The 21272-nt window shown below is 44.0% G+C and overlaps 1 protein-coding gene across 3 annotated transcripts in view; it reads right to left on the reverse strand.

Annotated features, from left to right (window-relative positions):
* MYOT (myotilin) overlaps positions 1-21272 on the reverse strand; it is a 170677-nt gene that overhangs the window by 6721 nt on the left and 142684 nt on the right. For 2 of the 3 annotated variants that reach the window (XM_075601556.1, XM_075601554.1), the window contains one exon: positions 14425-14558. The exons of the other annotated variant lie outside the window; for it this stretch is intronic. In XM_075601556.1, the coding sequence (XP_075457671.1) occupies positions 14425-14558 (134 nt within the window). The remainder of the gene's footprint in view (positions 1-14424; positions 14559-21272) is intronic. 3 annotated transcript variants of the gene reach the window in all.

Consider the following 21272-nt stretch of genomic DNA (forward strand, 5'->3'; position numbering starts at 1 on the left):
CTGGCGACAGCAAGTCTGGGGTTTGGCTACCAAGTGTGAAGCGCCCATACTTCACACCGGTATCTGGTACTTACAAATATCCCGGCCATCCTAACACCTTGGGTCTCTGAGGCTTTTCAACTCCGGACTTCTCTAGACACTGGGGCACCAACTTAACTGGGTGCCCTTCGAAGTACAGAGAGGAAAAATCCCTCAGCTCATTCCTCCATAACATATGGACATATTAATGGATTCCTGCCTATGCATTTAAAACACCATTGATATACAGTTTATTTTATATATATCTGGTTTTTGTGTCTTCTATCAAATATAGAAAATTCATGATTTACTTACCTGCGTGCTGTCCCTTGATGTCGTGTTGCAACCGGTATCGTATGGTCTGTTATTGCTTTATGGGATAAGCACCAAAACGTATTTACTTGCATATGGTGTGCCGGCTGTGCATTGGATTATATATATATATATATATATATATATATATATATATATATATATATATATATATATATATATATATATATACGTATATATATATATATATATATATATATATGCAAATATAGCTGTATGCTCATCTGCATGTCTTAGGCAGGTCTGCAACCCCGCCTTTCCCCATTATCACCCAGCATACAGCACTTCCACTGCAGCAAGGGATTCTGGGAAATGACATGCAAATGAGCACACAGTGTCACTTTTTGCCTCAATAAACATTTTTAACATGGTTCCCTATAGGCTTAAGCTTGCTGCATGGTCACAGCTTTGAGCACAGCCAGGGTTAAGGTGCATACCCAGAAAACCACCCACAGACAGCTGTTTCGACCTTGATGGGTCTCATCAGTGTGGGGTTGATTCTACTGGGAATGCAAGAGAGGCTATGGGATAGTCTAAACCATAATACTGAGTTAAGTTATGGTGAGTAAAAAGTGACAAAAACCCTCCACAGGAAAGCAAATATGCAAATATAGCTGTATGCTCATCTGCATGTCTTAGGCAGGTCTGCAACCCCGCCTTTCCCCATTATCACCCAGCATACAGCACTTCCACTGCAGCAAGGGATTCTGGGAAATGACGTGCAAATGAAGTCATCATCGATGACGAAACGCGTAGGGCGTGGCTAGAGCAGAGCAGGCATTTGTCCCACTGAAAGCAGACTGAAAGGAACGCAGTGTGTGGGAGGCTCGGCAAAGCAGATCAGTGAATCTTCGTTTGGCTCCATTGGTGGTGCAGCAGCTAGAGGCAGTCAGGAGAGGCCTCGGTTTCCTGGAGGGACTTCCGTTTTGTGCGGGACACCAGACCGGGTGAGCGTCACTTCCGGTGAAGGAGACTGCACACGAGAGGACACCATTACAGACTCAAACGATAACACTGGCTTATGAGGGCCAATCTCATAACTGCTTTCAAATAACGCTATACTTGTGAGTGGGCATTTGTCTGGTTTTAATTGTTCCATAAAATTATTGTTAAACTTTAATGCACTAGGTGTGCGCCTGTTTTCTTTTCTTTTTTCTTTCATAGGTATTCCTAGGGAGTTGTGATCCCTTACAAACGGGCTGCCTATACCTGGATGCATTCATTTGGAACAGGACTCTGTGACTTTTAAGGTTTCAATAGTTTTTGGGAAAACATCTTATTTTTAAAATATTTTTTTCTTTCATTTTTTATATTTTTCACTTTATACAATATATTTTTACATTTTAAACTAGTTTTAATAAAATTATTTTTTTGTATAATAACATACATTTCCTTTTTTTTCCCCATTAAATTATAATTTTTATCTTGATATGTATACCTTGTATTAAAGCTATTACACATTTTATCTTAAAAACACATAGGGTTTTTAATTATATTTTAGTCCGCTTTAGCCACCCCAAAGGTTGTACAAACGCAGTTGGCTACTGACTCACAGTTAGGCAGTTTATTGCAATAGGCGCTCCTTTAACATTTTCTGTTTTGTTTTGATATATATATATATGTATATATATATATGTATATATATATATATATATATGTATATATATATATATGTATATATATATATGTATGTATGTTCTGTAGGTGCAACAACTATATAACTTATATGTATGGTCATGGTTTCTTTTTACCTAGCTGCACTCCAAAAAATAGAGTGTTAGCTCTTTCCTAGCGCAAGTTATCCACTTAATTGAAGGGGCTCTGTGATGTGGGTTGCGGTTTTACCTATAATCGGTCTGGGTTACAAAGCCGGCATACAATTTATTTCTGCTGGCTTTGATCGGTAACCGCAGACACGCGCCACCAATTCAGCTTAACACTTTGCAGTCCAATTAATTTTCACTAAGTGCGCCAGCAAGTCTAATTTATTTTTTGGAAAAAACCCCACATACAGCTTTTTTTTACTGCGCGCGCACTCACCGCGCCCACACTCACCGCACCCACACTCACAGCACGCACACACTCACCGCGTGCACACACTCATTGCACACACACACCGCACACTGCGCACACACTCACTGCGCTTACTCACCACTCACTGCGCACACTCTCCTGTCACTGCGTGCACTCTCACTGTGTGTACTCTCACTGCGCGCACTCTCACTGTGCACACATTCTCACCGTGCACACACTCTCACCGCGCACATACTCTCACCGCCCACACACTCTCACCGCGCACAATCTCACTGTACACACTCGCACTGCGCACACACTCACTGTGCACACTCACCACACACAGCACATACACTCACTGCGCTTACTCACCGCTCACTGTGCACACTCTCACTGTGCACACTCACTGCACACACTCACTGTGCACACTCTCACTGCACACACACCGCACACTGTGCACACACTCACTACGCTTACTCACCACTCACCGCACACACTTACTGTGCACACTCTCACTGCGCACACTCTCACTACGCACACTCTCACTGCGCATTGCGCACACTCACTGCGCACACAACACCCCCCCTACCCCCTACTTCCGATGTCAGCTGCTTTGTCTGCAGTGCTGGGGCTGGGAGCAGGGCTGGGGGGTGGAGGAGGGGAGGGATCAGTGCGGCTGCTGGGAGAAGGGGAATGCAGGGGACTCACAGCACACACACACCACACACACACAGCCCCCCCCCCATTCCCCCTACCTCCGATGTCAGCTGCTTTGTCTGCCTGTGCGGATCGGTGCGGGGCTGTGGGGGGGGGGGATCGGTGGAGGGCTGGTGGGGCGATCGGTGCAGGGCTGGGGGGTGGGGGAGGAGGAGGGATCAGTGCGGCTGCTGAGAGAAGGGGAATGCAGGGGACTTGTGCTGCAGCAGGCGCCACACTCCACATCTTCCTCCCTCCTCCTCCCGATCCGACATTGGACCGCAAGTGGCAAAATATTTTGTCGGATATAGTCCAACATTGGACCGGAAAGGGTAAAGTGGATAACGAGACGGCAGGATACCATGTATCAAGAAGGCACTTCAGCTAAACCGCAGACCACTTATTCAATTGACTTTGCGGTTTTGACGTCTGTGGTATGGAAACTGATACCTATCTTTAAAGCAGCTACTTATTCACAGGCATACTTCTTCAATTTCGCGCTGGGCACAGCGCTAGAAGCTCCCCCTTGTGTCACAAATACAGTTAGCACATATCTCATTAATTCATTTAACTGCAGCCAGCTTTTGAGCTGCAAAACAGGGACAATAAAGGTAGTGTAGGGGAAAACATGGTATTATGGTGTCAATACATTTTAACCCCTTCTGTCCCAAGACGGTTTAGGGTTAACCAGCCGGGCATAATACCTTTATTATTGGCCTGGTTAACCCTTCCACCACCAGAGCATGCTATTGCTAAACCTTGCATCCCTTCCAGTAAACTATTGACCAGGCGCTGGAAGGTAGCCTGGGCATTCTTCATCCCGAATGGCAGAACTGTGAACTCATATAAGTCACTCGGCGTCATGAAAGCTGACCTCTCCTTCACCTTCTTGATCAAAGGAATCTGCCAGTACCCCGGGACAGATCCATGGTAGTCAGATACCTTGCCCCGGCAAGCTCATCTAAGAGCTCATCCATGGGTGGCATGGGATATTCATCTGACACGGTCTGAATGTTGAACTGCCAGTATACAACACAGAACTGAGTGGTCCCGTCCTTCTTAGGCACTAGGATTGCCGGGGAAGCCCAAGAACTCTGAGACCTCACTATTACCCCTATGGCCAGCATCTCTTCTACCTCCCCATCTATGCTCCGATTCACCTCTGCTGAAACCCTGTAAGAATTTTTGTGGAGAGGTCTGTGATCCCCTTTATGGACCGGGTGATCAATGAGATGGGTTCTGCCCGTCTTTTCCATGAACAGGAGCCTCTGCTAACATAGCTCGGGCTTGCTCCTGCTGGGGAGCTTCAAGTTAGGGACCTATATGGCTCTACAGTACCCCCCTGCCTGGCTTCTCCCCAGGAGATCGGGCAGAGCTTGGCTCATCCGGTCCCTGACGGTGGGCTACATATTCCAAGCTCACTCGTATGGTATGCCTTCAGCATGTTAATGTGATATCGTCTGTGCCTACATGCTTCTGGGTCTAAGTTAACTACATAGTGTCACGGGAGACCAGGTATTTACACCTTTTTACCAGAATCATTCACTGAGCAAAACAAGTTAGTAAAAAAAATTGTCATTTATTTAATTGAAACAGACGTACACACAATAGATTACAAATACAGAAGAAAATCACCCTTACTGGGGATCTGGGCTACAAATCTAGACGTTAGTAGGTGAAATATTAGGTAAAATAAAGTCTTTAGATTGACTGGGACTTGTCCCGAAATGTCCTGGAACTCAAATTAGCATGTAGTTCCTGACGCCACAGCTCCGGAGCTGCCAAAATCCCTTGACCGGGAGATAGTACAAAATGGTCTGGTACTCTTTTCGGTTTGCAATCCCAGCCACGACTGCTACATTTTATTTTCAGAACATGCCCCCGAAATGTGGGACTTAGAACATTTCTCGGCTTGAAATTTCTGAAGCCGGCAAGCTGGTATTTCTCTCAGAGCATCTTTTGATGATTTTGAATTTGCCGTTGCTTTCTCGGCGCTTAGAATTTCAGTGAATCTCGTGAATGGATTAGCTGCTGGCTTTCTTATCAAAGAAGGTAATCTGCTCACCTATATCTTATTTGTCCTAATTGTCAAAGGGTAGGTGCAAGGGAGGTAAACAATAAATGTATAACAGAGAGAACTCAAAAGAATGGGTTCAAAGCACCCCACTATTTGCACTCATTACCTAGTTAATAAACAGATGCCCCTAATGCCAAATGATCAGATCCCTTGCCAGGGAACTGTACGCAACGAAAAAACAAAAAAGTTTTATTACACAAATCATTAATACACTCAAAAGTTTAAAATATATAAAATCCCCACGGAGGAGTAATTGAGAAGATGGGATTATATTATCTGCATTACTATATCACGTCAATAGTCAGTTAGGATCCCTATCTTCCCCTGCGGTTGGTATAATCATGTGATATCCACTGATTAGTACAAGTGGGATTGTAATTACATAAGGTTGCATTTTAGATAGTGTGAGATTGCAATTAATTATTGCCTGTTTATCAAAGTAGATATATCCCAAAATGTAATTTGCTTTACTGAGACAATATAATGCCCAAACTTAGAGTACACAGTCTTACGTGTGACCTAGGTACTATTAGAACAAATCAGAATCTCACTCTGTTTAAACAGCACAGTCTATTCACATCCAATCTAGCCACCAGTGAATACAGGACAACACAGGGTTACAGCGAACCCAAGGATTGTGTGAGCCCTGTGGGGCTACTGTGTATCAATATATGAGCAAGGTTGCAACAAGTTGTATCACACTATTACATTAGTTCCTTTGTGAGACTGTGAAGTTCCTTTTTAGAGACATCCAGTTCTGTGATGCAGCTGCTGATCTCTTGGTGTGAGGCATCCAGTGCTGTGGAGAGAGTGTGAACGTCCTTCTGGGATATGTCCACCTCTGTCCGGACACTGTTGACCTCCTGGTGTGCGGCATTCAGTTCTATGCGGAGAGTGTGAACCTCATTTTGAGAGACTGCAATCTCCTTCAGTGCCTCCTCATACTTCTGCTTCAGATTAGCAATCATTCTATCGGATTGACTCTGCTTTTCATCCATGGCGGTAATAGTAGTGTTTGCAATATCTAGCTCAGTCTTGAGATCATCCAATTCTGTCCTGGCCAAAGAGTTCATCGTGCGCACATTCTTCTGTAGCTCCACGTTATTTTTCAGTAGCTCCGCGTAATCATCTTTCTTCAGTTTCAATTGTTCACGGAGCAGATCACAGTCACGCCTGGCAATTTTCAGGGCATCTTCAGGGCTGGTCAAGGTATCGTCACTCATTGGTTCCGGCTCCGCTTCCCTGGTATGGTTGGTTGAGGGTTTCTCACTATTAGCACCGGACAGACACTTCTTCGGGGTACACGACTTCTGCCTTGGGCCCTCTGGATATTCGGTCATCCGCGGGACGAATTCTCAATTTTCTCTAGGCTGCAGGGCATCTCGGACCCCCTTTTCCACCGCGGGATCTGCAGATGTGTCTGTTCCTTCCACGGTAAGTGAAGACCCCTTTTTCTTTTTCCGCCTTTTTGTTTTTGACGACTCTGTCCCATCAGGGACACTGGGATCTCCGTCTTTATTTGAAATTTCAGCAGCTTCACTGTATCCGCCATGTTTTCCTTGCATTTGCGTTAGGTGGCGTAAATATTCAGCGATCTGCTGTTCCCGCTCTTCCTCCTGCCGATCACATTCGTCATCATAGAGAGCGGTCTTTTCAGTTCATACCGAGTTCAGGCATCCCCACCATTCTTGGGGTGTTCTGTGGGTGTGATTCAGTTCGGGTTCCCCGTAAGAGATGTCTTCCTCCTTATCGGACCAGAAGGGCCACTCTTCCGTGGGGTAGGGTTCCTTACAGGAACACCGCATCTTGTCCTCCATTTTGGGGCGACCAGGTATATTTTTCTTCCTGACCTCAGGAGGCGCTATTGCAACTGTTATCACTGTATTTGCTAGAACCTCATATTGTGGTAGTCCTACAGGTGAGCCTATTTTGTTTGTAGAGGTCGCAGCTCTCACAGGCATCTCTGTAGACTTTTTCTTCCCTTGGATGAGTTTTACAATATTAGCAGTCCTATGCATGCATTCACTCTCATCATCTGAATAAGGCCTGAAGGGACACTGCTCCGTGTGGTGGGGTTCTTTACACCAGGAATACATTTTCTTCCCCATTTTTGCAGAGTCTGTATTTGACTTCAGCTGTGTGGCCATTTTAAATTCCCAGATTCAGTACCTTGCGTCGGTCACCGTCTGAAAAAGTTTCCCTGCTTCAGCACAGTCTTGCATCAATTTTCACACTTTTCTGCATATACTCCATTTACAGCTGGTAGTCCTATGCGGTATGGCAGCCTTTACTTCCAGAATCAGTACCGCTCGTGGGTCACCATCTGTATTCACTGCTTCAGCGCAATTTTTTTTAAAGAAAACAATAAACAAAGCCTAGCTCCTCTGGAGCGCTAACTCACTTCTTGAACCCTGACTATGGCTGGAAGGCAAAGCCCTTTATCAACAACCATATTACACATTATTGTGATAGGCAAGTAAGGTTTACCTGCTTCAGCAGTCTCTCTCTCTCTTCTTGGGATTGGGGAAAAGAGCCATCTGTGGTTTTGTGGCTTTTTTCAGCGCAGTGTAGATTTCCTGCCTGGATGTGTATCCCTTTAATTCTGGTCCCTGCTGCATGTGATTCTTTGCTTTGTTGCTCAGGCTGTTTGCAGGAACTATATGCAGGAAAATAAGCACAACATTTTTCACAGGCATTTCAATTTTGCTGCCTGGATGTGTTTCTTTGGTTTTGTTGCTCAGACTGTTTGCAGGAACTATGCAGGCAAAAGCACAATTTTTTTCGCAGGCATTCTCCGGGGCCCCTTTGAACTTCAAGGGCCACCTCTCATCCCACTTCTGACACCATATGTAAGAGATGTGTGCAGAGGAATGCAATGGAGACCGTTTTTAAGGTGAAATTAAAATAAGGCTTTATTGCGCCTGTCCCTTTTAACACAGCATAACATATGAAAACAACAAACGCCTATTCCTGTTTAAGGGCTAACTTACTTCCCCAATCCCTTTCTCCAGGGCTGGAGGGATAATCCCATTACCACCCTATTCCCCAAAGTCTCAAGAGATACCTTAAAGCAGGTGGCCCTTCATGTCAGTCTCTGGTAGGTTCCTGGGTCCCTTGTGTCCAGGAATATAGGTCTTTGGGTGTCTTGATCTCAGCAGAGCCTTTCTGCTCAAGACCTCTTTCCTCTTGTGAGCACCCTTGAGTACTGAGGAAAATCTCCCTTCCTGTCTCAGAGGCAGGCTTTATGACACCTGTAATCAGCCAGGTGGTGTTGGTTAATTGTCTACCAGCAGTTAACCACCACACTGCTGGATTAGAGGCACATTTCTGAACAGGGATAAGTCCCCTTTTACAGGGTCCCTAGTATAAGGAGGGGACCCAGATACATACCCAGGTACCCTGGGCCATGTATAGGGGTTCAAGGGGTGCTCCAGTTATGTGATAAATCTGAACAGGATTTATTGTGTGAACAAAGTTTTAAAAATGATTTCTAAAGTGTGCCAAGAATGAGGATAGTGAGTGTAGGCAATATATACCCTCACTCCATCCCTAACACCAGAAAAGGAACTTATATATTGTATCACACAGAAGACAGGACACAGTATATTTTATTAAGAGTTATATTTAATAGGTATATGTACTGATAACCTGTGAATGAATTGTGGGAAGCTTGGTGCCTATGGGTCTATGAAGAGTCTGGACTTGAAGGCCTCAGGGATGCCAATGTTTTAGATCAGGAGGGGTACTGCAGTTCTGCTTGAGTACCCACATCCTGGTCTAGCACATGGCTATCCGGCCACCATTTGCCAGAACCCAGTCTCTGTGGAACCTGGCCAATGGGTGGGCTCAGTATGCAAAGAGGCAGAGGTGCCAGGTTGGCCACTTTAAAACGAAAAAATGGTGCCCTCCCGGCTTTATAAAACCGGCAAATCGGTGATTGGCTGGCAGGAGAATTCCCATGTTCTGTAGATTTTGGTGAAGTAGACCCTGAAACCAATAAGGCAACTTGCAGCCAATGAGGAGTGCAGATTGCAAGTGCCAAACCATCAGCGGCAAATTCAAGATGCTCTGAATAGACGCGAGCCGGCTTCAAGGATTTTAAACTCAGAAATTTTCTAAGTCCTGCTTTTGAGAACGTATTTTATGGTAAAACTGTTGTCAGGGTGTGTTTGGGTAGAAGGGTACCAGAGTTGCTTCCCACCCTGGATGAAAGGGGTCCGGCTGCTTGCAGCCACACAAGGGGACATGAAAACCCAGACCACTGGAAAAAAATCCTCCCTAGGAAGCAGTTAGGTCTCCCTGCTTCAGCACAGACACTTGAGGGGGTACCCAGGCCAGTAAATAAAGATATTATGCCCAGGTGGGTGACCCTGAGCCATATTGGGGAATTATAGAGTGCCAGTTTTGCGACCCAGTAATGGCAGTAAAACTGTAATTGTATTAAAAATGTCTGTGTGTGTCCCACCAGGTTTAAGGTGGTGATAATAATATCATGGGTTAAATGTATGAGTTATTGTACCCATGTTTCCCTGTAACCTGCACAAAGAAAAAATGTTTTTTAAAAGCAGCATCTTACAGCACAGCGCATAGCGTTTAGCTAACTATGTCTAGGAACGTCCTAGAGCGCTGAGTTTTGCTATGAGTGCTGCTGGAGTAAAATCATTAAAAAGGTTATGCCGCAATTTTTATAAAGTTATATGAAAATTGATGAATGAAAGTTTCCCTCTTTTAATTGTGCCAACATTATAGGCGTGAGGGGGTTTTCATTCAGGCAGCCGGAACAGCGTAAAACACTTAATTATAAGTACCATACTTTAAGGATGCATAGCAGGGAATTCCTATGAGGAAGCCATGCATAATTTAGCCCCGGAGTTGTAAGACATCCCGCTGACATGGTCCCAGGTTGTCTGGAAAAGTTCGGAGTTAAAAAGTTTCCAACATCGTAAGGTGTTAAGTGGGGAGGGGTAAATATAAGTACCCTCATCCTAGCATATGTCCAGATGTCCGGACGAAGTAGACAAGATGTAGCCAGGAAAGGGGGCTTGGTTTGGTATGCTAAGAGGCGAAGGTGCAAGGTTCGCGCATGCCCTTAGCACACTAATAAGCCCTCTGCCTGGTGCTGCAAGGTACTGGCAACCTGAGGATAGGTGGAATATTTAGTTCCCACGCAACATTTGGCTGCAGAGCTTAATGTTATAGGTTTTGACTGTTTTAAAAATCCCTGCAGCCGATTGGGAAATCAGATTCCTTGTGCGGTACCAAGTTGTAACATCGTAACCAAGCTTTGTATCCATCTTCTAAAGTTTGTAAGAACTAAGGACTTCCAAACCAATTCTACGGCGGTAGAACGAAGCAAGTAGCTCCGGCGGATAAATAGGGGTTGCGAGCGGCGCCCCTAGCCATAACTGTTTTGAAGCTCTGCTTATGCACAACTCCCGCTCCAGGGAAATTGTGCTTAGAGCCTCTATTTCTAAAGATTTCATTCTGGAAGTAGAGGATTTTGTTTTGCCCCGTCCCAGTAAGTGTATTTTAGTAATATTTTGTAAATTAAGCAATTTATTTTATCTCTTGTTTGCTCAATCAAAGGGTCCAGTTATTTTGGTGTTAAACGCATTGGTCTCCTGTGACAGGGGAAGGGGGATAAATCACATTCAAGAGTCCCCCGGTATATGCCCAAACCCCCAGAACCCAGTATAAGGGTTCGGAGTCTCTCCCATCAGGTATAAGGTGGCGAGAGTGAAAATGTTTCTAAGTCCAGCACTTAGAGAATTAAAAGTGGCCTTTTTGCTAACTTCTGTTAGGAAGCTCACACCGCTGTGAAACTGTCCGTGTGCATAATTCAGGTAAAAACATATAAAACGACCATAACTCGATTTTTATAGCGTTTCAGAAAAACTGCTGAATGAAAGTCCCCCTCAATTAGTGTATTAAACATGATAGAAATAGTTGGACTTTCATTCAGAACACCAGAGACAGGGAAACACTCATTTATTATAGCACCCCACTTAGTATGCGTGTAGTGACTCACTGTAAATGAGCTGAGGATGTGCAGCTCCGGACTTCTAACTTCTAAGGCATCCTGCTGGCTTGATGCCACAATGTCTGCAAAAGTCCGGAGTTGAAAGGGTTAATTGTCTCTGAGGTGTCAGGTGGAGAGGGGTAACTTAAGTACCCCCATCCTAATGTGAAGTCCGGGCCGTTCGCAAATGGTTGCCCAGGCCAGACTTACTGTCGCCAGGTAAAGGGGTTGGGTCCCATATGCTAAGAGGCAAAGGTGCTAGGTTGGCGTATGCCCTTAGCAGAATAGGAAGCCACCCCTGCCAGGTTTCTGAAGTATTGGCAACTCCGGGTTAGGTAGGAAAAGTTATTCCCACGGAGAGATTGGCTGCACTTGTTAGGTATAGGGATCTGAACCTATAAGAATTCCTGCAGCCCATCGGGAATCAGATTCACCAGATTCATCTTAAGTTTCGTCAAGATGTCAAGTGCCAGTACAGCAGCGGCAGATTTGAGAACGGACCAAGGCTTTTGCGAGTAATTCCCACTCCTGGGAATTTACTCCTACAGACTTTATGTTACAAGATTTCGTTCTGGAAACAAATTCTTTTGTTTGCCCCCGTCCCAGTAAGTGTATTTTGACTGTAATTGTGGAACATTATGTGTATGTCTTTTCGGGAAAGAAATTACAATTTATTCTACCTCATTGCTTTGCTCAATCATATGATCCCGGTATAAATGTGTTAATAAACCTGGTCTCCCGTTACATCCCTGCTTCAGCACAGACCAGAAATGTAAGCGGGCATAGGGGTGTAAAGTATCCCCAGAATGGTACCGGGGTCCCCCCAGTCCAGTCACAGAGGGATCACCAGTTCAATGCCCGGTTACCCAGAACCAGTAAAGAGGTTCTGGGGTACTCCAACCATCTTTGAGGTGGCAAGGGTTTTTAAGAAACCTAAGTCTATTTTCAGTGTATAGAAAAACAGCAGTGAAAATTAACATGCGTGTTTTTTTCATTCTACCCAAAGGACTTAGAAAAAATATGTGAAAAGTATATTTTATTACATGGTGTTTTAATAGGTATATATATGCTTGTGCATGGAGTTATGAGCTGGGGACTTCCAGGTCCATGGTTCCGAGAGACAATGTGGCTATCAAGCTTGGTGTCACCAAGTCAGCTCAGGTCCTGGACATGAAAGCCTCAGAGGTTGCCAAGGTGTTAAAGCCATATGGGCAGCGGAGTTAGCCTCAAGTACTCACGTCCTGGGATGAATGAAAGTCATCGGACCACCATTTGCCCAGCCCAGACTTTGAGGAGCCTAACTCCGCGGGTGGCTTCTGACTGACAAGTGGCAGAGGTACCAGGTTGGCGCATGCCCCTGTCAGATTCCGAATCCGAGCTTGGATAGACTGGCAACACTCTGATTGGTTTGTAGGATTTTTCCCACACTTGGATTGGTTGGAGTATTTCATGAATGAACTCTGAAATACTATAAGAATTCCTCAGCCAATCCGTTTTGAGAGATTCAAAGGGCCAAGACAGCAACGGCAAATTCAAAATCACCAAAAGATGCTATGGGAGAAATACTGCACCGACACACTTTATTCGAGCAAATACCCGGTATGTACCTGGCAGATACCTGGAATGCGCCACTCCTCACCTCTGACAAGCCCCGTTGCATTTGCCTTCCCAGGCTGGGTTCATGCCTGGCTGATGGGCGGCTGATCTGTTAAATGATAATGATTAGGATTTAATAGGCTGCAATGCTTCGCGTGTCTACCAGATGGCATAAATTCATGAATTGTAATGCAGTATATATATATATATACTGTGCAGTATTGCAGCCAGCGGGAATAAAATGCTTCAATCCCTGCTTGGAAAATAACTCAATGCACTCGGGCAGAAAACAGTCACAAACCTCAATACACCCGGGTATACCCGAATTCGTGGGACTAGCCAAGCTCGAATAAAGTGTGTCGCCAGTGTAGCAGCGAACCTGCTTCAAGTTCCACTTTTCAGGGCCAAGTTCTGAGAATAGAACGCAGTGGTGGCGGCTGTGATTGCAAACCGAAAAGAGTACCATGACTTTTGGTACTATCTCCTGGTCAAAGGATTTCGGCATCTCCGGAGCGGATACAGTGGTGGCATCAGGAACGTCATGCCGATTTGAGCTCCAGGACATTTCGGAACAAATCCCGTTCAACCTAAAGACTTTGTTTTACTTCTTATTTCACCTAGGAAAGTCTAGTTTTGTAGCTCAGACCCCCAGTAAGTGTGTTTCCTGCTGTATTTTGTAATCCACTGTGTGTACATCTGTTTCTATGGAATAATAGACCATTTGTTTTACTATCTTGTTTTGCTCAGTGAATGATCCTGGTATAAAGGTGTAAATATCTGGTCTCCCATGACAATAATACACTGTTTTAATAAACTTGTAACCTTTGGGGAACATTATAAATGTGGGAAAAATGGGACTGGGATACTTGGGGTCGAAAACGAAGTTTCTGGGTGACACTGTGTAGCCCTGGTATAATTCACCTTGCGTATCCGCAGACCCTGCCTGCACGTCGGGGAGAATTACGTGACTGCCGGTAACTTTGTCCCCTGAACTCTTACACAGAATCTAAATACATTATGACACAAAAATCCCCATTGAAACTCCCACTACTGAAATCCCATGTTTATTACATAACAGGAAAAAAGTAACACACAATGAGGACAAGTTTTAGGTGATACACACAGTGTCCCTGGCTTATGATGCTACATAGCTACCAGGGACCCACAGTTTTCAGGGGTAATCAGCCGGGCTTCACCTTTATTATGAAGACTGGCTACCCCCTACCGTCACAACCATATTAACCCATTAGTAGCTCTTAGTGACCAGCTAGTCGTGGGTTGCTTAGTATATTACAAAATGTATAAAAGATAATTAAATGAACTTGTATCATGTCTTTTAGGGAAATTGTTTCATTATCTGTTAATTTAATCCGAATAAACGGTGACATTACTTTAACAAAATGAACTGACTAAAGCCCATTGTTTATGTATATCATTAATTTAGTGATTATGCCGATAGCTCTTGGAAAATAATAAGCTGGTTAACAGGCATTGCAGGCTTCATTATTCCCTTTTATATATTGTGATATTTTGCTCCAACACTGCCATTAAATCATAGGGAAAAATTGTGACATTCTGCATTAAATGGGATATGTTGTGTTTTTGTGGGACAATGAAGCCTGGATCATCTGTACTTTATTTATGTGTCCCTATAAATTAAAATGTGTCTTACTTCCAACATCAAGGCGAGCATGACAAGTTGATATCCCGGCTTCATTTACAGCAGATATAGTATACCATCCATCATCTGACTTCTGCACATTATAAATACATATACAGATGTGCCCATTACTGTCCATGAGTAGCCTAAAATAAAAAATAAATAAAACTAATATTTCATATGATGACCAGATTTTCTGAACTGAACAAGCATATTTGCTTGAGGTACTGCTGTTCATGTCAATGCCAGTAATGTGAGCAAAACGGCTTTTTTGGTTTAGTAAATCTGTCTAAATGACATTTTCCAGAAAAAAATAAAACACTAAAAACAATATTAAGTAAGAGGTTCACTGCCATATGACACCTTCTGACCCCAGAAGAAGATTCACAAACTATTCAAGAGAATGGGCTGTAAGGTCTTCTGGCGCTGGTGATGCTTCCACTTGCCAAATAAAAGGACTTTAGTAGCCCTAAAAGCTTGCTGTTGCCTTTTTATATCAGCTAATCATTAAAAGATACAATTTTTACCCAAATGTATTTTATTATTTTCTTTTAGTATCAGTTTTTGGAGAAGAAAAATAGAAAAGAGCTTCAGATTTATTAAAAGTTTATGGGGAATATTTTAGCTGTGATTGAGTTCATTTCCAGAGGGTTGAATTCATACGGTATATGAAATCACTATTAAGAGAATGGCAATAAAAAGTGCATTTGTAAGCAATGGGGTAGAAAAGACAGTTTAAGGCTTTAAATGGCTATGCATGGAGGAGAAACTGTATTGAAGGGCTAGACTTACCAAGCTATGCGAAGGCCAGTTCTTAATTTTGTGGGTTTATTTTCAGGATCCGACTTGCCTACTTTCTGCAGACTAGGTTAGCCTTGTTGATATTGCCCTGCAAAGCTTAGTCAGTGAGTGGATTTTTTTATACACTTACTGTAACAAGCCCACTCCTTTTGTCTTAGATTAATTTTACAGTATACGCTTAATGGGGTTATCCAATGGGTTTAGGTACTGAAGGAAATAGGTAGAACTTCTGGTTTTAAATTAGGACTCTAAAATATTGGAAATGCTCATAACAGGTCATGCTTAATATGAAATAAGATGTTCTCTAAAAATGAAAAATCCAAAACAAGGTATCTTATCGTTCTAATGCAAAACAAAACAGACCTTTCTGGCGCTATGGTATGAGGTACAGCACGCAACTTGTACAACATGAAATAAATGTCACTAGCGATAAATCCAAATCTTCAGAAGACCTTTCACCTCAAGAGGAGACAAAAACAAAGAAAACACTCCCATAGTGTATTATCCAAGGGACTATATGTACATATTCATTTGTCATGTACTCATGTACACTGGCGACACACTTTATTGAAGTGTGGCCAGTTCCGCAAGCCGGGAGATTTCCCGGCTTGCAAGTGGCATCCCCTCGGCGTGCCGCGCGTCACCGATGCGCGGTCACGCGTCATCGGGTGCCTGCGCCCCCTGCACGCGCGTCCAGGGCTCCCCGAGGGAGCCCTGGTGTCCCGCGATGTGGGGGACGGCGGCAGGGGGTTCCGGGGGACCCGGAGGACCCGGAGAGGAGAGGGGGAAGCCGCGATCGGCGGGCCTCTCCTCCGCTGCTTCGGCGCGCGCCCGGCACCCTCCGGCGCGCGCCAGGTAACTGCTGTGGCCGAGAACGGGCAAATGCTCGAATAAACTCGGCCGCAGCAGTACACAATTTTAATTTAGATTGAATTTCAATTATTCTCCACATGGAGTATTAAATCTTTTTATGCCACTATCCTTGACACTAATCAATCATTTATCCCTTGGATAATACACTATAGAAGTGTTTTCTATGTTTTTGTCTCCTTCTCTTGAGGTGAAAAGTCTTCTGAAGGTTTGGATTCATCGCTAGTGACATTTAATTCATGTTGTACAAGTTGAGTACTGTACCTCATACCATAGCACCAGAAAGGTCTGTTTTGTTTTGCATTATCATAACTGGTTGTGAGACAGCCAGTGGGACTTTGTAGGCAGCAAGTTGAACTTTTATGGTTCACAGGACTTTATGGTTATTCACTTTTATTTGTTCACACATTGTATTATAACATCACATTGCGACACTGGCACTTTTTTGTGCACTCATTTTTTCACTTATCTCATCGTTGTAAGTGGATATGCACCTTAAAAACAAACAAAAAAAAAACAAGAAACATCTTACAGATCTTACACATAGAAAAGAATAATAATAATATATTAATAATTGAAATTTTTTAATTTACGTGTATAACTAGAGTTAGAAGGGGAAGAGGGCGGTGCACTGCTAACCTGGTAATGAAACACCGAGCTCAACTCAGAAAAAATTAGAAAAACACACATGGATCCAAAAACCGCTCTGATGTGTTTCGTACGACGCAGGGTACTTTGTCAAAATACCCTGCGTGGTACAAAATGCATCTGGGCGATTTTTTGATCCATGTGTGTGTGATGGTGAGGGTTTAACTAGGCCATAAATAAAGGTCTTATACCCAGCTGGTTACCTCTGAGCCATATTGGGGAGATTAGAGTGTCAACTCTTGAACCCCATCATGGCACATGCATTGTACTGTCATAAAGAATGTATGTGTGTTTTACCTTTCCAGGAGTGCTAACCAGTGGGGATTATCAGGCTATGAGTTTTAGAGTGAGTTTTGCAGTGAAAGTATTGTCGGAATGTGTCTAGCTAGAAGGGGTCCAGAGTTGCTGGCCACCCCAAAAATGTGTCAGGGAATCAGGTCAGATTCCCGGGGACATGTAGACACAGACCTCTGGTCAAAATCATCCCTGGAAAGCAGTTGCATGACTCACCACCAGGTTTCCCTGCTTCAGCACAGACCAGAAATGTAAAATGAGGACATAGGGATATGTGTACCCCGGTGCAGTCAGGGGTCCTTAGGTTAATGAGAGTCCCCCAGTATATGCCCCAATCACCAGAACCATGTATAGAGGTTCTGGGGTGCTTTAACCATTGATAAGGTGGCAAGCTGATTTTATGTCTATGTCCAAATTCCTATGTGTTTTAGAAAAGTAACTCTGGGATTGAACCTAAGCATTATTTAGTTCAACTTTTTACACATTTTCTTATAGGAAGGTATAGGAGCGCTGAAACTGAGCGTGCACATCATTTTAGTCAAAGGTAAGAGAAGAAGGAATTAGACAAAATTGTGAAATATTTTTATTTCTGACATTGTGTATAATGGTATAGGTTTATGCACTGTATATGAGCTGAAGATTTCAAAGTCTGTGGTTCCGAGAGACCCTGTGGCTACCAAGCCTGGTGCAACTGAGTTTGCTTGGGTCCAAGACATGAAAGCCACATAGATTGACATGGTGTTAAAGCCATTTGGGCGGAGGAGTCAGACTCAAGTACCCTTGTCCTGGCACAAATAAAGTCATCGGACTACCATTCCCCCAGACCAGACCTTGAGACGCCTAACTCCACAGGTGGCTTCTGACTCACAAGTGGCAGAGGTGCCAAGTTTGCGCATTCCCCTGTCAGATTTCAAATCCATCCTTGCCCGGCTTCAATAGACTGGCAAACCTCTAATTGGCTGGTAGTAATTCTCCCACGCTCGGATTGGCTGGAGTATTTCATGAATGGGACTGAAATACTAGAAAGCAAGCAGTCAATCCGGTCTCAGATTCTAAGCACCAAGACAGCAGCGGCAAATTAAAAATCACCAAAAGATGCTCTTGGAGAAATAGACGGGAGCCGGCTTCAGAAATTTCAAGGCAAGAAATTTTCAAAGTCCCACTTTTTGGGGCCAATTTCTGAGAATTGCAGTCGTGGATGGGATTGAAAGCCGAAAAGAGTACCAAGACGTTTGGTACTATATCCCGGTCAAGGAATTTCAGTATCTCCAGAGCGGATAAAGCGGTGGCGTCAGGAACTTCATGCCGATTTGAGTTCCTGGACACTTTGGAACAAGTCAACCTAAAGACTTTATTTTATGTGCCATTTCATCATGGAAAGTCTAGTTTTTTATCCCAGACCCCAGTAAGTGTGTTTTCTTCCGTATTTTGTAATCCACGTGTGTACGTCTGTTTCTATGGAATAAATGGCAATTTATTTGACTAATTTGTTGTGCTCAGTGCAATTTCCTAGGAGCGGCAGTTGTTCGCAAAATGGCTTGAAACGGGGCGCGGTCAGCAGCGCTACCTGCAACTGCTGTGTACTCCGACGGAGCTGCTTCTTTCGTTCTGCCACCACTGTAATGGTACTTGGAATCTTGGTATTTTACGAAATCTTAGATGTTTCTTAGCTGGAACTGTAAATCTGATTCCCGATTGGCTGCATAAATTCTTATAGAGTTTAAATCCCTATCTCTAACCAGTGCAGCCAATCCCTCTGTGGGAATAAGTTTTCCCACCTATCCTGGAGTTGCCAATACTTTGGAAACCTGGCAGAGGGGGCGTCTCATTCTGCTAAGAGCATGCGCTAACTTAGCACCTTTGCTCTTAGCATATGAGGCTAGCCACCATTTGCTAAACTGCTCGGACTTTACACTAGGATGGGGGATACTTGAGGATCCCCTCCCCGACTAACACCTTGGGGACACTGAGCCCTTTCAACTCCGAGCTTTTACAGACATCGTGGCACCAAGCCAGCGGGATGTCTTAGAAGTCCGGAGCGGCACATTCTTATCTGCTTTAGTGAGTCACTAGACGCATACTAAGGGGGGGGGGTCTACAATAAATGAGTCATTTCCAGTCCCCGGTGGTCTGAATGAAAGCCCAAATGTGCCTAACATGTTTGATATACTATTTTAGGGGGACTTTCATTCATCAATTTTTATACAAACGTATAAAATTATGCTATGTTTTTTTTTTCATGTTTCTCACTGAACTACGTGCACAACAAGTTTTAGCGCGCTAGGAGCTTTCTAACCAAAGTTAGCACACAGCCGCTTTTATCCCTCAAGCGCTGTTTAAAAACATTTTTCCTCTCGCCACCTTATACCTGGTGGGAAAGACACTGAACCCCTATACTGAGTTTTGGGGGTTTGGGCATATACTGGGGGACCCTGGAATGTTATTTCCCCCTGCCCGGTCTTATTTTTCTGGTTTGTGCTAAAGCAGGGAGATCTGGCAATGAGCTGCAAACTGCTTCCTAGGGAGGATTTTGTCCGGTGGTCTGTGTTTTCATGTCTCCAGGAATCTGGTAGGATTCTTGAGTACATGTTTTGGGGTAACCAGCAAGTCTGGCCCCTTTCATCCCAAACACACACTGACAAAATGTTACCGTAAAATCACCCCTGAAACCCATACCCTGCGAATCTCCGCTTGTTAGCACTCCTGGAACAGTAAAACACACACATACATCTTTATTGAAATACAGTGCACATGCCATAACTGGGTTGCAGAGCTGAAACTTCAATCCCCCCAATATGGCTCAGGGGAACCCAGCCAAACATAACACTTTTATTATTGGCCTATGTACTCCCTCTCTGTCACAGGGCGAGTCTTGAGCACGTACGCTAGCATGCTCAAGTATTGAAAAATACTTAGAGCAAAATGACAAGCGAATGAATCTCTTGCAAGAGAATTTGTTAACCCTTACTGCCCAGGCACGGATACCTTCTGCGGCCCCCGCTGACTCTGCTGGTACCAGCTTCAGTACTGCTCCCATAGCATTGTCCCAGTACTCCGAACCCCGTCTTCCAATACCCAATCGCTATGCAGGGGACTCCCATGGTTGCCGAGGCTTCTTAAACCAGTGTTTGCCACGGTAACTTGTGAAGGGTTATAATATACATCAAAATCTCTGAGTTGAATTGAACACGACTTAGCTATAATAAATATAGTTTATTCCTTAAAGAAGGTGAACACACAGGATTATACAAATAACATACAATAATATATCCCGTACTTAGGGTTGGGCAATGAAGCAATCAGGATCTGGATTGGCAATTATTCAGGCAATCATGTATCATTCAGATGTTCTAACGAAGACTCCACGAAGACGATGGGTATAGGGTTTACACTGGTTTATATGGAATTCCACCCCTATACCTTAACATTGGGTGCAAGGCATTGGCTATCAATTACCTCCACCCAATTATCCCTTGCCACCTCACATGAGAAGCAAGGTAGTACCTGCCCACAGAGGTGGGTATTATTCTAATCAGGGCTCATTTCCCTAGCCCCCTCCCAAAAGGCTAGGCGTCTCCCAGTCTGCCTTTTGTGTCCCTTCACAGGAAAACCTTTGTCTCAAGGTGTGAAACACAACACTCCACCATTTCCTGCTCTCCTTTGTCATAGAACTCTTAATCCAGGGCGGTGAACCTTTCATACATGGGTTTCCCTCAGACATCCTGATGCCCTGTAGCAGTTAACATTCCTTTTGGGCCAGTGGCTTTCGCTGGCTTAGAAATACCAGGGATGCCGAGTACATTTTTAAAATTAAACATATATTAAAATAGTCCGTTCTCTGGGTCTGAGCGGGCTGAAACTTGCCAGGTCCTCATGCCGGAGGACCCTTGCCATAATGGCCAAATGTCAGCCTTCCACAACCCCCAGAACCGGAGATATAAAAAACAAGTTAAAATCCCCTATTAACTTTAATGCAGGATTCTCTGCTATAAGCTAAAAGAAATCACTGTATTTCACTCTTCCATTGAAATCAATGGGCTCCGCTGCTATAGGCTTTCAATAGAGCAATTCCGCCATTGAAGTCAATGGGAAAACCTCATTTTTCACATTTACCCATACTCTGTCTGGTTGATCGGAGAGGGCTGGAAATTGCCATGCAGTCATGCCGGAGCAGTGACTACATGCTACCAAAATCCCAGCCCTCTGGTACTCACAGAACCGGAGATATGGGTTTTAACTTTACACAC

Source organism: Ascaphus truei, chromosome 5 (genome assembly GCF_040206685.1).
Source record: "Ascaphus truei isolate aAscTru1 chromosome 5, aAscTru1.hap1, whole genome shotgun sequence".
Taxonomy (NCBI): Eukaryota; Metazoa; Chordata; class Amphibia; order Anura; family Ascaphidae; genus Ascaphus; species Ascaphus truei.